Source organism: Lutra lutra, chromosome X (assembly GCF_902655055.1).
Source record: "Lutra lutra chromosome X, mLutLut1.2, whole genome shotgun sequence".
NCBI lineage: Eukaryota > Metazoa > Chordata > Mammalia > Carnivora > Mustelidae > Lutra > Lutra lutra.
In genome coordinates, this window is record NC_062296.1 from 71496168 (window position 1) to 71510578 (window position 14411).

Below are 14411 nucleotides of genomic sequence, written 5' to 3' on the forward strand. Positions count from 1 at the left end.
ATAAACCTATTAACTTTTTTTTTTAAGATTTTATTTATTTATTTGACAGACAGAGATATCACAAGTAGGCAGAGGCAGGAGAGCGAGAGGAGGAAGCAGGCTCTCCGCTGAGCAGAGAGCCCGATGTGGGGCTCTATCCCAGGACCCTGAGATCATGACCTGAGTCGAAGGCAGAGGCTTTAACCCACTGAGCCACCCAGGCACCCCACCTATTAACTTTTAAAAGCTATTATTTAAAAAATTATTTTAAAAAAGCAATTGTATAAAAATTAGTGTGGTTGAAGAAACCTCTAGAATTTAGTCTACAATACTCAGGCCTTATTTTCATGGACTTAGTAAATTTCTATTACATTCAAGGCTGTTATATTCATGCCAAATGGGCTTGTAAAGACCCTCACCTAATATGCAATAAAAATTGGAGACTATTTATTAAAACTTCATTTTGAGTTTTCATTCTAAACACAGGTTTTGCATGATTCTACTCTGGCTTCATGGCTAATGATGAATATACTTGATGAGGAATACTTCACTTTAAGTGGCAGTTCTGAAGTACTTGCATGGAAGGTGGTGCACAATTAAAATTATTCTAACAGTCTGTTATGCACTGTACACAAGTAATAAAATTAATGGATGCACTTGAAGTAATGATCCATTTCCTCTGGGTGCAATATATTTATTCATAGACTATTTCAGGGGTTGTTTAGAATACGAGATGTGAATGGATTATGATCCCTTATCCCTGAGATTCTAATGTGCTACTACAAAATGGCTTCCATAAGTATTGTTCATAATGCCTGGTGAGTTAGTGTTTGTATTCTTAAGTAGTTGACAAAAAAATTAGAAAAACAGATGCTCAAATGATTGATACTTTAAAATTTGCAGATACCCTTAAAAAAGGTCATAAAACTTAAAATTTTCAGTTGGGTTAAGGAACATGTAATTTTATGAAATACACATAAAATGGTTACATATAATAGTAAAATTATTCATGCTTCAGTATTCATTTGGGAAACAGTATTCTTATTTATTCTGCTAGTTTTAAGAGACTTTGTCCTAGTAGATAGCTAATTCATGAATCTGAAGTATTGGCATCTATAATTTTAGTTTAAGAGATATACATGTAGTAATGTGCCATGTACCAGGGCTTTTGATCCTTCCCCCAAGTATTTTAAAGCAAACTTGAAGCAAGAGAGACTGTATGCGTCCTTGTGTTTGGCTTTTTGTGTCTCTGGGTATTGCTACCCTAATGTTCATATTTGTATGAAGTAAGCTATTGATTTAGTGTTGTGTAAGTTCACAACTACACTGTATTTATTCCTTACCTATTCTAAGCTGAGAACTCTATCAGATACTGCCTGCCAGTGGAGACCTTTTTCTCAGAGTGGTTTAGAGTTTAGAAAGACAGATCTTCCTTCTTTTGTTGAGCAGGAATTATATTCACACATGAAATAATACAATATTTACATGCAAATCCTTCATAATAAGATATCTGATTCTCCGTGGTCAACATCTTATCTTTGCCAGTGACATGTGGAAGTTTCTGTTTTTAATTTTTGGCATAGTTGCCCTTTATCGTTTTAATTGCAAATGAGAATGGATGTATGGGCAAATATTTGAAGTTTTGCTAATATACTCATGAATTTATCACTGGTTGATATGATTTCTTTTAAAAATATCTACACACACTTTCTATATCCCATATTAGTGCCATATTTTATAAAATTAGCACTAACTTTAAAAATATTAGTCATTTTTTTATAAATGCCCCCTTTCAGTCATTAAAAAGACCTCCCCTGGCCAATTTCAACATTTGAAATCTCTGATCTCTCTTTTCTTTTTGTTGGCTACATATTATTTGCTGTAACATTGATATTTATTATTTGCCTGACATATGTCAGACTTTATGTAACTGCTTCACACATGTTAACTCAGAACCCTCATAGGTATCCTATGAGATCAATTCTGTTTTAGCCTCATTTCATGGATGAGAAAAAGGAGATCCAGTGGGATCGAATAATTGAGCCTCATTTACCCATTTAGTAAAGGGACTGAAATTTGAACTCAGTTCTGCCTAATACTAGAGCTCTTACTGTGAATTTCTGTAACTTTCTGTTCCCCTTCATTTATCCCAATAGGGAGATCCTTCTTTTACCTATTATTGTGTTTTAATCACCCTTATTTAGTTATAAAAATCAATATATTAGTAAGTAGAGAGTATTATAGATTTCATAGTGGATTTGTACAAAATTTGCTTTTCTCGTTTATTTTAATTCCTTTTGCAGTGATGTTAGCATCTGGACATTTTTTTGGCCTGACATATTGAGCTGATAGTTTTGGAGAATTATCAACAAGGACACATTAAATTCTATCCCTAGATTTTAATAGATACCACAGGACCAATTGGTAGTTCATTATAGTTTTATTTGTATTTTCTGATTAGATTAGCATGTATTATTCACATGGAAAATTACTTTATGGTTTTATTTTTTCATTTGAGAGGGGTGGCTCTTTATATGATTGACTTATGTCAGGGACAGTGAACTCATTTCCCTTGTATTTCCTTATAATTTAGAGAAATGTTAAACAAGACTCAATGCAGTATCCGTTCATCAGTACGTTTAAATTACTTTAGCATCTCTGTCCTGCCCAAACTGGAATTGGACCACCATGGTCTTCCTTCTTCTAAGTGCTTATTCAAGTTTAACATATGCTGAGAATATTTCCTCTAAACATCTGATCATTTGTGTCCATGGCACATTTGAATCATTACATAACAACATTTCTCCCTTCAAATATTCAAATAATGTTTCAAAAATATAAGTTATCAATGCTGTTATAGCTGTATTTTAAAATGGATATCCAATTTAATATTTTTATATAATATAATTAAGAAAGTTACTGTGTAATTTCATACATGTGTGTATGTGTGTGTAAGAACACCTAAGTTTTGTCAAGTAACTATAGAGAGTATTTTATCACACAACATTACCTGATATTGTCACTATTTCTTGGTATTTATAGGATAATATATAGTTGGAGTGGCATTAGTAATCACATAGCACATTATGGTAAACTTAAATAGATTGAATAATATTAAAAGACACCAAACACCTAACACATAGTAGATTCTCCAGAAAGCTAAATGATAATGATGTGCTTATGTTTCCATTTTACCTTTGATAGATTGTTTTGTCTGCTTCAGTTTTGTTATAGATGATTTTAAAATTATCAGATCAACTTCCATATTTGTAAATGATATATAAGTAACATGAAAATATTTTTTCATTTTAGAAAGGTTATTTTTAGTGCTTATTTCACTTCTTTTTTATTTTTATTTATTTTTTAAACTTTTTTAAAAGATTTTATTTATTTATTTGACAGACAGAGATCACAAATAGGCAGAGAGGCAGGCAGAGAGAGAGAGAGAGAGAGAGAGGAAGAAGCAGGCTCCCTGCTGAGCAGCGAACCCGATGTGGGACTCAATCCCAGGACCCTGAGATCATGACCTGAGCCGAAGGCAGAGGCTCAACCCACTGAGCCACCCAGGCGCCCCATCACTTCTTTGGACCCATGGAAAATTGCACTGCCTTTCTATAGCAGAAATAGAGAATTACTGCATTTTGATAAAAACTCCTTTCTTTTTTTATTAAAATCCAAATAATAACATTTCAGCTAATTCCCAAACCATTTAAAAAACACAGAAGTTAGTGTTTCAATGTACATTTCAATAGCATACATGATATTTAACAATTATTTGGAATCCTCCAAAAGATTTTTTTGTCCGTGATCAATCTTCCAATTCCCTTCAGAGATTTGACCCTTTTTGTTTTGATTTAAATATATTCTACTCTTCTACACCTTATGTGTCCTTATTTATTATTTTATTACATGCATACTCTTGATAAGATGCATCTCTAATAATTTACAATCAGTAATCAAAAATCCTGTTGGTACTTCTATTTCTTTATCAGTAAATGATTTGTTCAAAATCCTTCATGAGATGAATACTTTTAAACTTGAGACACATAGGTTTTCAGATGTCTTGCAGTCTGTGGCTTCAGTGGATATATTTTAAAAATCTTCTTTCTAGAGGGTGTTAATGCTGACAGCATCAAACAAGCCTCAGAACAACTGAACAGCCGGTGGATAGAGTTCTGCCAATTGCTAAGCGAGAGACTTAACTGGCTGGAGTATCAGAACAACATCATCACTTTCTATAATCAGCTACAACAATTGGAGCAGATGACAACTACTGCTGAAAACTGGTTGAAAACCCAGCCCACCACCACATCAGAGCCAACAGTAATTAAAAGCCAGTTAAAAATGTGTAAGGTAAGATTCTTTCCTCCTTTTTGGATCATGATCAAAAGGAATTTCTTGGCAATTTCCAGAAGAATAGCAAATTATTTAATAAAAAAAATCCCTTTGAAGGGTTTAAACACAATAAAGGTCAAAATCTAGGTGAAGAAAATGAGTTTAAATAGATAATGTATGATGACTGGATCCTAAAAAAGTAGATTTAGAGTACTTACACATGGCTAATTGATTTTGTCAGTTTGCAGAATGGTGAAGCAGTTTGGGAGTATGGAAACTACACATATCCTATGAGAAATGGCCAGTAATTTGGAGCTCATTTTTATGGCAGCTCATGTGCTAAAAACAAAACTCATTCATATGTTAAAAAAGTGGAATCTACACAAACACAAGCAGTCGATGTACTGTATAATTGGATATATGAGGAACATCTTTAAAATCGACAGTTCACTCAAATTAGGATAATTTGAGGAAGGTTTCCTTACCAAAATATTTCATCAGTGTGCTTGGAATATAGAGGAACCATAAGGCATAGTACAGTAACCCTGCATCAGAGCTGTAACTTCTGAGGCCCAAAAGGATTAGAGATAGAGAAGTTACGGAAAACTAGAAGGAGTGAATTGGGCACCCATTGTAAAGACAGCCTTAAGAGCCAGCCCACATGCTATCACAGGAATGGATCTAGAAAAATCAATATGCTATTTCACTCTCCTCCCTGCCTCTAGAACCTGAATCTGGACAGGGATCCCCATTGGCTAAACTTAATCATTAGCCACAGTACAAAGAGCCCTAGTTTATAAGCATCATTCTCCTGAGTTCTAGAAGTGGGCAGTGCATCCAGAGGGCCAAACAAGGTATAACTGGCACCAAGGAACCTGAGAAAGAGATTAAAAGAGTGTGTTTACAAATGTAAGAAAACCGGAGTTACACAATAATGGAGATCACTTGAACTTTTTGTATGGTTACGATGAGCTGAATGCTTTTCTTGGAAAGTGAGAAATTGGATAAATGAAATGGTTTCTAGGATGAACCTCAGTGATAGACTGAGATGGCTAGGTTTAATCTAAGAAGCAGGGAATGGAGGTTAATATGCATACTTTGAAAAGAATGGTTTAAATAATGGGAGATTGAAGATGGAGAGGTGACAAGGTTGCTTTGGAGGTGGTGTTAATCCCAGGAAGGTATGGGAAATTCAAAGATACTTTGAAGGGAAAAGCAGTTGAAGGAACTGAAGATGTTTTATCTCATATTGGTTCTGCAGATTTACTAGGAAATGACTAAACTCAGGAAATACATTTTTAGATAAAGAATATAGGACAGAAAGGCATTGAGTTTTTTAATGCAAATATGCAAATCAAGCGAGTTTCTATACTTAAAGACACATTTTGCTGTTAATAGAATCTGTGACTTTTGTTTTTCCTATGAATCCATGGAATACGCCACCTACATTATTTCTTGTAACAAAATCTGATGATCTTACCTTAACCTGTTTGTTGAAATTCAGATATAAAAATTAACCAAGGGACGCCTGGGTGGCTCAGTTGGTTAAGCAGCTGCCTTCGGCTCAGGTCATGATCCCAGCGTCCTGGGATCGAGTCCCACATCGGGCTCCTTGCTCGGCGGGGAGCCTGCTTCTCCCTCTGCCTCTGCCTGCCATTCTGTCTGCCTGTGCTTGCTCTCTCTCCCTCTCTCTCTGACAAATAAATAAAAAATCTTTAAAAAAAATTAAGCAAAAAATCTAAAAAATACATTCACCCATAAAATAAATAGTCAACATCCCTAGTGTTGCTGAGAGTGATACTAAGTGTATTAACTTGGTTCAACTGCCTGACAGATACCACAGGGTAATTGGTGGCTTAAACACAACCACCTCCAAAGAGCTGAAGGAAGGCCAATGTGAATACAGGACAGAGAGGTGTGAGGGGTGGGAATAAGATGAAAGATGGAGTCCAAAAGACAGGCATATAGGAGACAAAGCAAGGACTCTTGGGACCTGGAGTATTTCGGTCTTTATCTGAGGAGCAAATGGAGATCATTGGTGGTTAACAAATCTTAAATATTCTCTCGAGGTTGAGGAAGTCATCCTGAGTGAAGTTATTTCTTTTTTCTGCATTCAGTCAGAAGATTCCAAATTTTGATGAAATAATTCCATTCTTCTTCATCACTCCTTACTCTTTTTCTCTGCACCTTTGGTTGCTATTAACTTGATGAGTCACCTGGGGTAAAATATTTAGCAGGAAAAGATCAGACTCATTCACACAAAAGTTAACATTTTATTTTGCTATGATTAACACTAGGTAAATAAATTATTCCATCTTGTTTGTCAGTGCATCCTGTTATTTGGAGATGTTTTCTAAGATTAGACAGCAGTGTTAGCTCCAAATATAATGCTTTCCAGAACTGGTTCTTCTTATGGGGGTTAGAGAACCCTTTGGGAAGTGGAAGAAATCCATGGACGCTTTTCCAAGAAAAATGAAAAAGTTTTTCCATCAGATAAACACAAAATTTTGAAGGATAAACAGACTCAGGGAAGATGCCTTACTCACGAGGACTAACCACATTAAGGCCCTTTTGTGGAAATAATGAGTAATTGCTAACATCTTTTAAATGTTAAATATTTCAAGTCAAAATGATCTCTCCTAAGACTTACTCTCAGAACTTTAAGGTCCGAATTGAACATTTGCCCAAATGTTTTATTAGTTTCCAAGTCCCCTTTGTTTTACAGAACACACTTTACTATACTGCAGGTTCCTTCGATAGCCCCCTAAACAGGAAGAATGACGGCCCTCCATCTGGCCAAATGTAAATTAGGTTCTTAAATGTTTCACAGCAGATGTCAATGCTACCATTTGTAAGCCTAGTGTACAAAGTGCATGTCTTTAATTCTATAATCAAAAACATGAGTATTACCCTTTAGCTCTTGCCTTATCCTTTACATGTTGATATGCACCTACCTTCTAGCTCTTGATTGAGAGGCTTTATATTAGAATGGGAGATAGGGTCTTCTCCCTATTTATATACATGGCTTTAATTTTCACCTACCAAAATAATTTGGTTATCAGAGATTAACCTACCTGAATCAATTCTTATGTTATAACCACATAGCAACATTCCTCTGAAAGTTACCTTTTATCTTCTAAAAATTGTTAAAATGACAGTGCCCAGCAGGTAGTCCTGCTCCTATGAAAGAACCTTGGGATATATTTATCTTACTAAATCCTATCACAAAACTTACTCTCTCTAAAACAGTATGCATGCATCCAAAAACTAACTTGTTCTTTTTTTTTCTTTTTTTTTTTTTTTCTTTTCACTTTGACTCCCCGGAAGCTCAGATTTACATTTAGTTCGTAATTACTGTAATTCTTTGCATTTTCCCCTCCTCCTAATTGGCTTGTTATCTGATTTTAAAATTTCAATTGTCCTTTTTTTTTTTTTTTTCATTTTAAATGATAAATAATCCTGAAGTACTTTTTTCTGAAGGTAGCAGGCTATGTGTGAATCGTTAAGTAAGCAGCCATGGTAATAATACTTAAATAAAGAGCATTTGGACATTCTGTTTGAATTCCAATTATATGTGTAGCAGAGACATATGAATGGCAGCTTCACTGGAAACAAAAGAGAATGAAAACATTCTCATCTGAACAGCAGCGTTCCAAAGAAATATAATGCAAACCATGAATTTGAGCCACATATGTAGTTTTAAATGTTTTAGAAACAATACTAAAAGAGGAAAGAGAAACAGGTAAATGAATTTCAGTAATGCATGTTATTTAAAATGGTAAATTGCAAATATTACCATATCAAGAGTCAATCAGTATTTAGAACTATGAGTTAATATTTGTATATTTTAATATTAAGTCTTCAAAATTCAGTGTATGTTTTATAATGACAGCACATCTGAATTTGGACTGGCTACATTTCAGGTTTTCAGTAGCCACATATGACTAGTAACTACTATACTGCACAGCAGTGGGTCCATATGATTTTATCATCCAAACTAGAGTACTCTTTGAGAGTGCAAGGAGGTATTATTAATAGTTACACCAGGACAAGAAAAGCAGAACAAACTCCACACTAACTGAAGCAGTGGTAATTGCTTGTTCAGTCAGGAGAAGTAATGTGACCATATAAAAGATAAATAATTACAGATATAAATATGTGCATGTTTACATAAGTATCACATAGCTTATGTAATCTATGAAATATCAGTATATGAAGATAAATTTATAATGTAGTAGGTATGTCTGTAGATAGATATACTTTATATCCTTCACAAGTGAATTTAAAGAAAAATATTGTTCATTAAACAAGCTTAGAATTTGGAGCAAAGGCACAGTATTTTGAGATAAGTGGGGTACAGAGGAACATTCGTGTCTGATTAAGAGGATATAAGGTCATTAATAGCATTTTTCAAGTGTACATTCACACCCGTTAATGCTGGAAATGATGTGATTTTGAAATTTAAAGACAGCTCTATATGATGGTATTTGTTGAGTGAAGAGCCAAGGTATTTTTAATTTTTTTTTGATAAGGGCAATAAGCTAAGTTTGCATCCCTGCCTTCTAACACCTTTCTTTGCAAAAATGAAATCTATGCAAAATAAAAGTTTTCTTTGTTTTAATACTCTAAATTACGGTACAGGATGAAGTCCACCAGCTGTCAGCTCTTCAGCCTCAAATCGAACGATTAAAAATTCAAAGCACAGGCCTGAAAGAGAAGGGACAAGGGCCAATGTTCCTGGATGCAGACTTTGTGGCCTTTACAAATCATTTTAACCAAGTCTTTGCTGATGTGCAGGCAAGAGAAAAAGAGCTGCAAACAAGTAAGTAAAAATACTTGAGATGGCTAACTCGATATTTTCCAAATTCAGTGTTTGTTGGAAAAAGAGAAAATACTCACATGAAAGAGTCATTTCTAGCAAAGGAATGCACCATCCCTACATTCTGTAGTACAAAGGAATGAGATACTATTGTTGGAAAAAAATATGTGTTATATTTTCATTTCTCCCCCTCACCTCCCATAATAATTTCATGACTTTGAGAAACAAATAAAATACATGTTTTATACAAGCATTAACATCTCCTTGGTGGGTTGCAAATCTAACAATCAAAGATTTTGAACACTGGAGGAAATAAAAGAGCAGTTGAAGCCCTCTTAGTAGGTTTTCATTAAATCCTCTTTGCTTTATGTACAGGATATTTAGCTAGGCTTCTCCCTAATACTTCTACCCAGTTTATATGAAGATTGTTATAGCTGTAACATACATGTAGCAACTGAAATTCAGCAAAGGGCAAATTATTCCCTGGGCTGCATTTCACTATTGGATCACTGTCATTATGCAGTATCCTCTTTTTCTTATTTAATAGTAAAATATAACCTAGAAGTGGAGCAGTTACACAAATGGGTACCATTTGACCGGTGAAATTTTCAAAATGTCTCTTTTGTTTCTCACCAGTTTGCTCTTAGAATATTAATAATATCTGGTCCAAAATAGTCCGACTCATCAGCTTAATTACTAAGACAAAAATTCTTTGACAGGTTTATGAGCATTTTCAAACATTAGTAAATGAGTTTTTGGTTCACCATCTGTACGTAGATATGTACATACAGAAAATTATAGAGTAAAATTGGATTTTAAGGCATTAAGATCAAAATATTTTTTAAAATGTCTTCCCTAAATTTGTTACGAGAAGCACAAGAACATGTATTTGTTTTCTATTAGAATTTTAATTAATTGGAAAACATGTTTTTTGACTACTACTTTTTGTAAATATCCAAATAATTTACCAAATAGTAATTTTCTAAAATGAGTGTAGTGATATACATGAAACTTTCCATGTTTTCCTGGTTTTTAAACTTTGATTTCTTGGTGAGGTCGTGGAATGAACTAAGGAAAGTAAAAGATAAGTGCTTATTTTTTTTTTCTTTTACTTTAAAGCCGTTTTTGATGAAAGGTTTATTTTCCTGGTAGGACATCAGGTAATGCAACTTCACAGTGATGTCAGCTCCCTCTAGTGGATTTCAGTATACTTGTGGCTGAGCATCTATAAAATCAATTGGGGAAAAGATTGTGACTGTCCTAAATTTTCAAACATTGACCTATTTAACAATAATGCATTTCTCTTATCATAAAATCTGTAAACCTCCCTTAAAGTCAAATACACCTTAGTGGTTATATTGTAACTGCTGGGAAAAGGAGCTTATTCACTAGAAAATTATTTTAATTTACCCATACCTATTAATTATATTAAGGTTCAATAGTTTTTCTGTTTATTTAAAAAATGTTCAGAATGTTGATGTCTGTTGACAGCTGAGCTTTGATTATGATGTTACAGTATAAATATATAATAATATATACTCTCTATCTATACAGCCATCAGTCTTCCCATCTATATTATCATGTCTTCTCCTTTATCTTTTATACATATGATGATTATTCATAAAACTGCCAAAAATTTTCACTCCACTTATTTATAAATAAAATGTTCTCCTTATACTTTATTTACCAAAACATCGTTATCAGTTTTACTCTTTGGAAAACTTGTCTTGATAATTAATAATTATTAGTTTAAAATGGATTATATATATGAATTATATATTATATAATTTATATGTCCATGTATAACTTATATGTTATATATGTATACCATATATAAATTATATGTATATGATTATATACAGTTCAATTATAATTTAATTATATAATTTATTTATATATATTTATATATTATAAATATATATATGTAACTTAATATATTATGCATTGATATATAAATATTGTATACTTGTATATAAAAGGCAAATAAAAAATTCACCATATCAAGTCATATTATAGTTCAGTTTGTTATCATTATTTCCAAAGAATTTTTACATATATATGCTTTACCTGCAAACTGGCACAGGGGAGTAAATCTGATTTCTTATATTACTCCACAGTATTTTCAACATATTCAGTATTCAGCAAATAAGAGCTAACACAAAGGGTGGTAATCCATTCTGACTTTCAACTTCTTTCCTTTTTTTCTTTCTAGTGTTCTCAGAATGAAACAAAAACCTGACTTTTTAAATGTATTTTGAGTAGTGAAAATTGGTCTAAGGAATTGCTGCTTGGTACCTGGCAGATATGATATGAAAAAATAATATTGAAAGATAAAATGCACTCTATATTCATAGTGATTTTTAGTCTATAAATAAATACCTTTCATATGATTTATCTTTATTAGTCCTCACAGAGCAACCCTTTAAGAATGTTTTATTATTGCAGTGTCCCAAGTGACCTCGTGGACCTTGAATAACTGAGAGGATGAATATTAGATTGTATGAGAACTAGCAAGTATACATGGATGTTCATAGTGACATGATTCATGGTAACCAAAAAGTGGAACCAACTCAAATACCCATCAGCTGATGAGTAAAGAAAGAAAATGGCCTTCTCTATACAATGAAATATCATTCAATAACATCACAGACCTGTACCCCTGAAACAAATAATATATTATATGTTAATTTAAAAAAGTATAACGAAGCACCAATACTTGCTACAGTGTGAATGGACCTTGACAAGATGCTTAAAGAGAGAAGCCAGCTGCAAAAGGCCATATTTTATATGATTCCATTTATAGGAAATTGTTGCAACTGACACAACTAGAGAGACAGAATGTAGATTAATGGTTGCACAGGGCTAGAAGATTGAGAGAGTACAATTATCTCCCAAAAGAGATGCGGGGAACCTTTCCTAGAAACTGCAAACTAGAAGGACTATGCTCTAATTTATATGAGTGTAGAAAAAAATAGCGCATGGCTTATTACAGGTGATCTCTTATTTTAACGAGGAAAGTTTTAAATGTACTTTCTACCTGTAAATATGAAACAAAATTTGTGCTACAGTTTGCATTTATTTCAATTGGAAGTATATGTCATGTCAGGAAAATAATTCCCTCTCGCTCCGGGCACCCACCATTCTATTCTCTGCTTCTAGGAGTTTGGCTCCATTAGGTACCTTGTAGAGTGGAATCATGTGATATTTGTCCTCTGTGACTGGTTTATTTCATTTAGCATAATGCATTCCAAGTTCTTCCCTATTGTTGTATATGGCAGGGCTTTCCTATTTTTTTAAGGTTGAATGGTATTCTGTTGTGTGTATACGCCACATCTTCTTTATCCATTTACCCATTGATAGACATTTAGTTTCTTTCCATATCTTGGCTATTGTGAATAATACTGCAATGAATGTGAGACTATAGATATCTCTTCAAGATCCTGATTTCAGTTCTTTTGGATATGTCCCTAGATGTGGCATTGCTGGATTTATATGGTAGTTCTAATTTGTGATTTTTAAAGGAACCTTTATACTGTTTCCTCTAGCAGCTGCACCATTTTATATTTCTACAAATGGTGGAGGGTTCCAATTTTTCCACATACTCCGCAGTTACTTGTTATCTTTTGTTACTTTTGATAACAGCCACCCCAGCAAGTGTAGGATGATCTCTCGTTGTGGTTTTGATATGTGTATTTCTCATAATTAGTGATGTTTAACATCTTTTAATCTATCTGTTTTCATTTGTATATCATCATATATCATCATTTTATTTGTATGTCATCATTGGAGAATGTCTGTTTAAACCCTTTACCCATTTTTTAGTCAGATTATTTTTTTCCTGTTAAGTTGTGGGAGTTCCTTAGATATTTTAGATAGTAACCTCTAATCATTTACATGGCTTGCAATTATTTTCTCCCATTCCGTAGGCTGCTGTTTTATTCTGTTAATTGTTTCCTTTGCTGTAGAGAAATGTCTTGGTTTCACGTGGTCCCATTTGTTTATTTTTATGTTAAATCCAAGCAGTCATTTCAGGACCAGTGTTAAGAAGCATTCTCCCTGTGTTTCATTCTAGGAGTTTTATGGTTGCAATTTTTCAGTTAAGGCTTTAATCTGTTTCGCGTTTACTTTTATATGTGGTGTAAGATAAGGGCAGCCTGCCTAACCCTAGATTTCTTTTTAAAGTTTTTATTTATTTACGACACACACAGAGAGAGATCAGAGCAGAGGAAGAGGGAGAAGCAGACCTCCTGCTGAGCAGAGAGCCTGCCTTTGGGCTCCATCCCAGGACCCTGGGATCACCGCCTGAACCAAAGGCAGATGCCCAACTGACAGAGCCATCCTGGTGCCCCAGTAGCTGAAATTTCTAAAAGAATTTCAGTTGAGGAAATTCAGTTATCTGATACATAAATTTGAAAGCTCTACCTAGTATGTTAGCCTCTAGCTGGTTTGTGACAAACAAGTAGAAGGCTCTGAGTGGAAGCTGGGAGATGGGAAGTTGTTGCTATGTATATAGGCCTAAGCTTAGACTAGATTTGTGATAAGGAATATAAAAGAAAGTGGAGACAGCCCTTGAAGAGTTGATGATCTGAGGAGGTGTGTGGTAGGAGACACTTTAACAAAATGACAGGGAGCGATTTGGGCTTCCTGTAGGGTTAATTCACGAAAATTTTAGGGCAACCAGAAGAAAATGTTCTCTATGGCCATAATTTCAAGCACCGTGGTTAGTTCCTGCTAAGATGCTGATCTAATGTGAAGATATTGAGACAAGGAAGGAAACAAAGTTTGTCTTAATCTAACTATTCTAGTAGTCCCAGGTCAGAAAATTTATCTAGCATACTTTTATATTTAAGTAAGGAATTTTTTTTATTCTAAGAAACAATCTATGTTGCTTTTCTCTGTAACTCCAGAAGAAAAAAATTAAGAGAACCTGTTTGTAAATGGACTTTTTATTCTGTTTTCTTCATTGATGCCATCAACATCAAGCATAACAAACATGTTTATTTAAGCTAGCTCTGTGATTTATACCATGAGGTATAAGAATTGCTCCTTGACCTTGAGAATCTTGGGAAATAGGCTAAATGCCAAGTACAGAATAAAAGATAAAAAAAATTTTAAATATTTAATAAGACTTTTGAAGACAAGATTACTGAACTAATAGGGCCAATTTTAGAAATAATATGGAAAGGGGGAAGGGCAGCAACCCCCCCAAACTTATGTTATATTGTAATAAATAGTTGAATAGTGTAGTAGCTGATACTTACATAAACTTAGGTAGAAA

At 33.8% G+C, this 14411-nt stretch overlaps 1 protein-coding gene across 1 annotated transcript in view; it reads left to right on the forward strand.

Annotated features, from left to right (window-relative positions):
• The window catches only part of DMD (dystrophin), a 2124834-nt gene that overhangs the window by 734439 nt on the left and 1375984 nt on the right, over nucleotides 1-14411 (forward strand). The window contains 2 exon segments of the mRNA XM_047715765.1: nucleotides 4091-4332; nucleotides 8956-9136. Coding sequence (XP_047571721.1) covers nucleotides 4091-4332; nucleotides 8956-9136 — 423 coding nt within the window.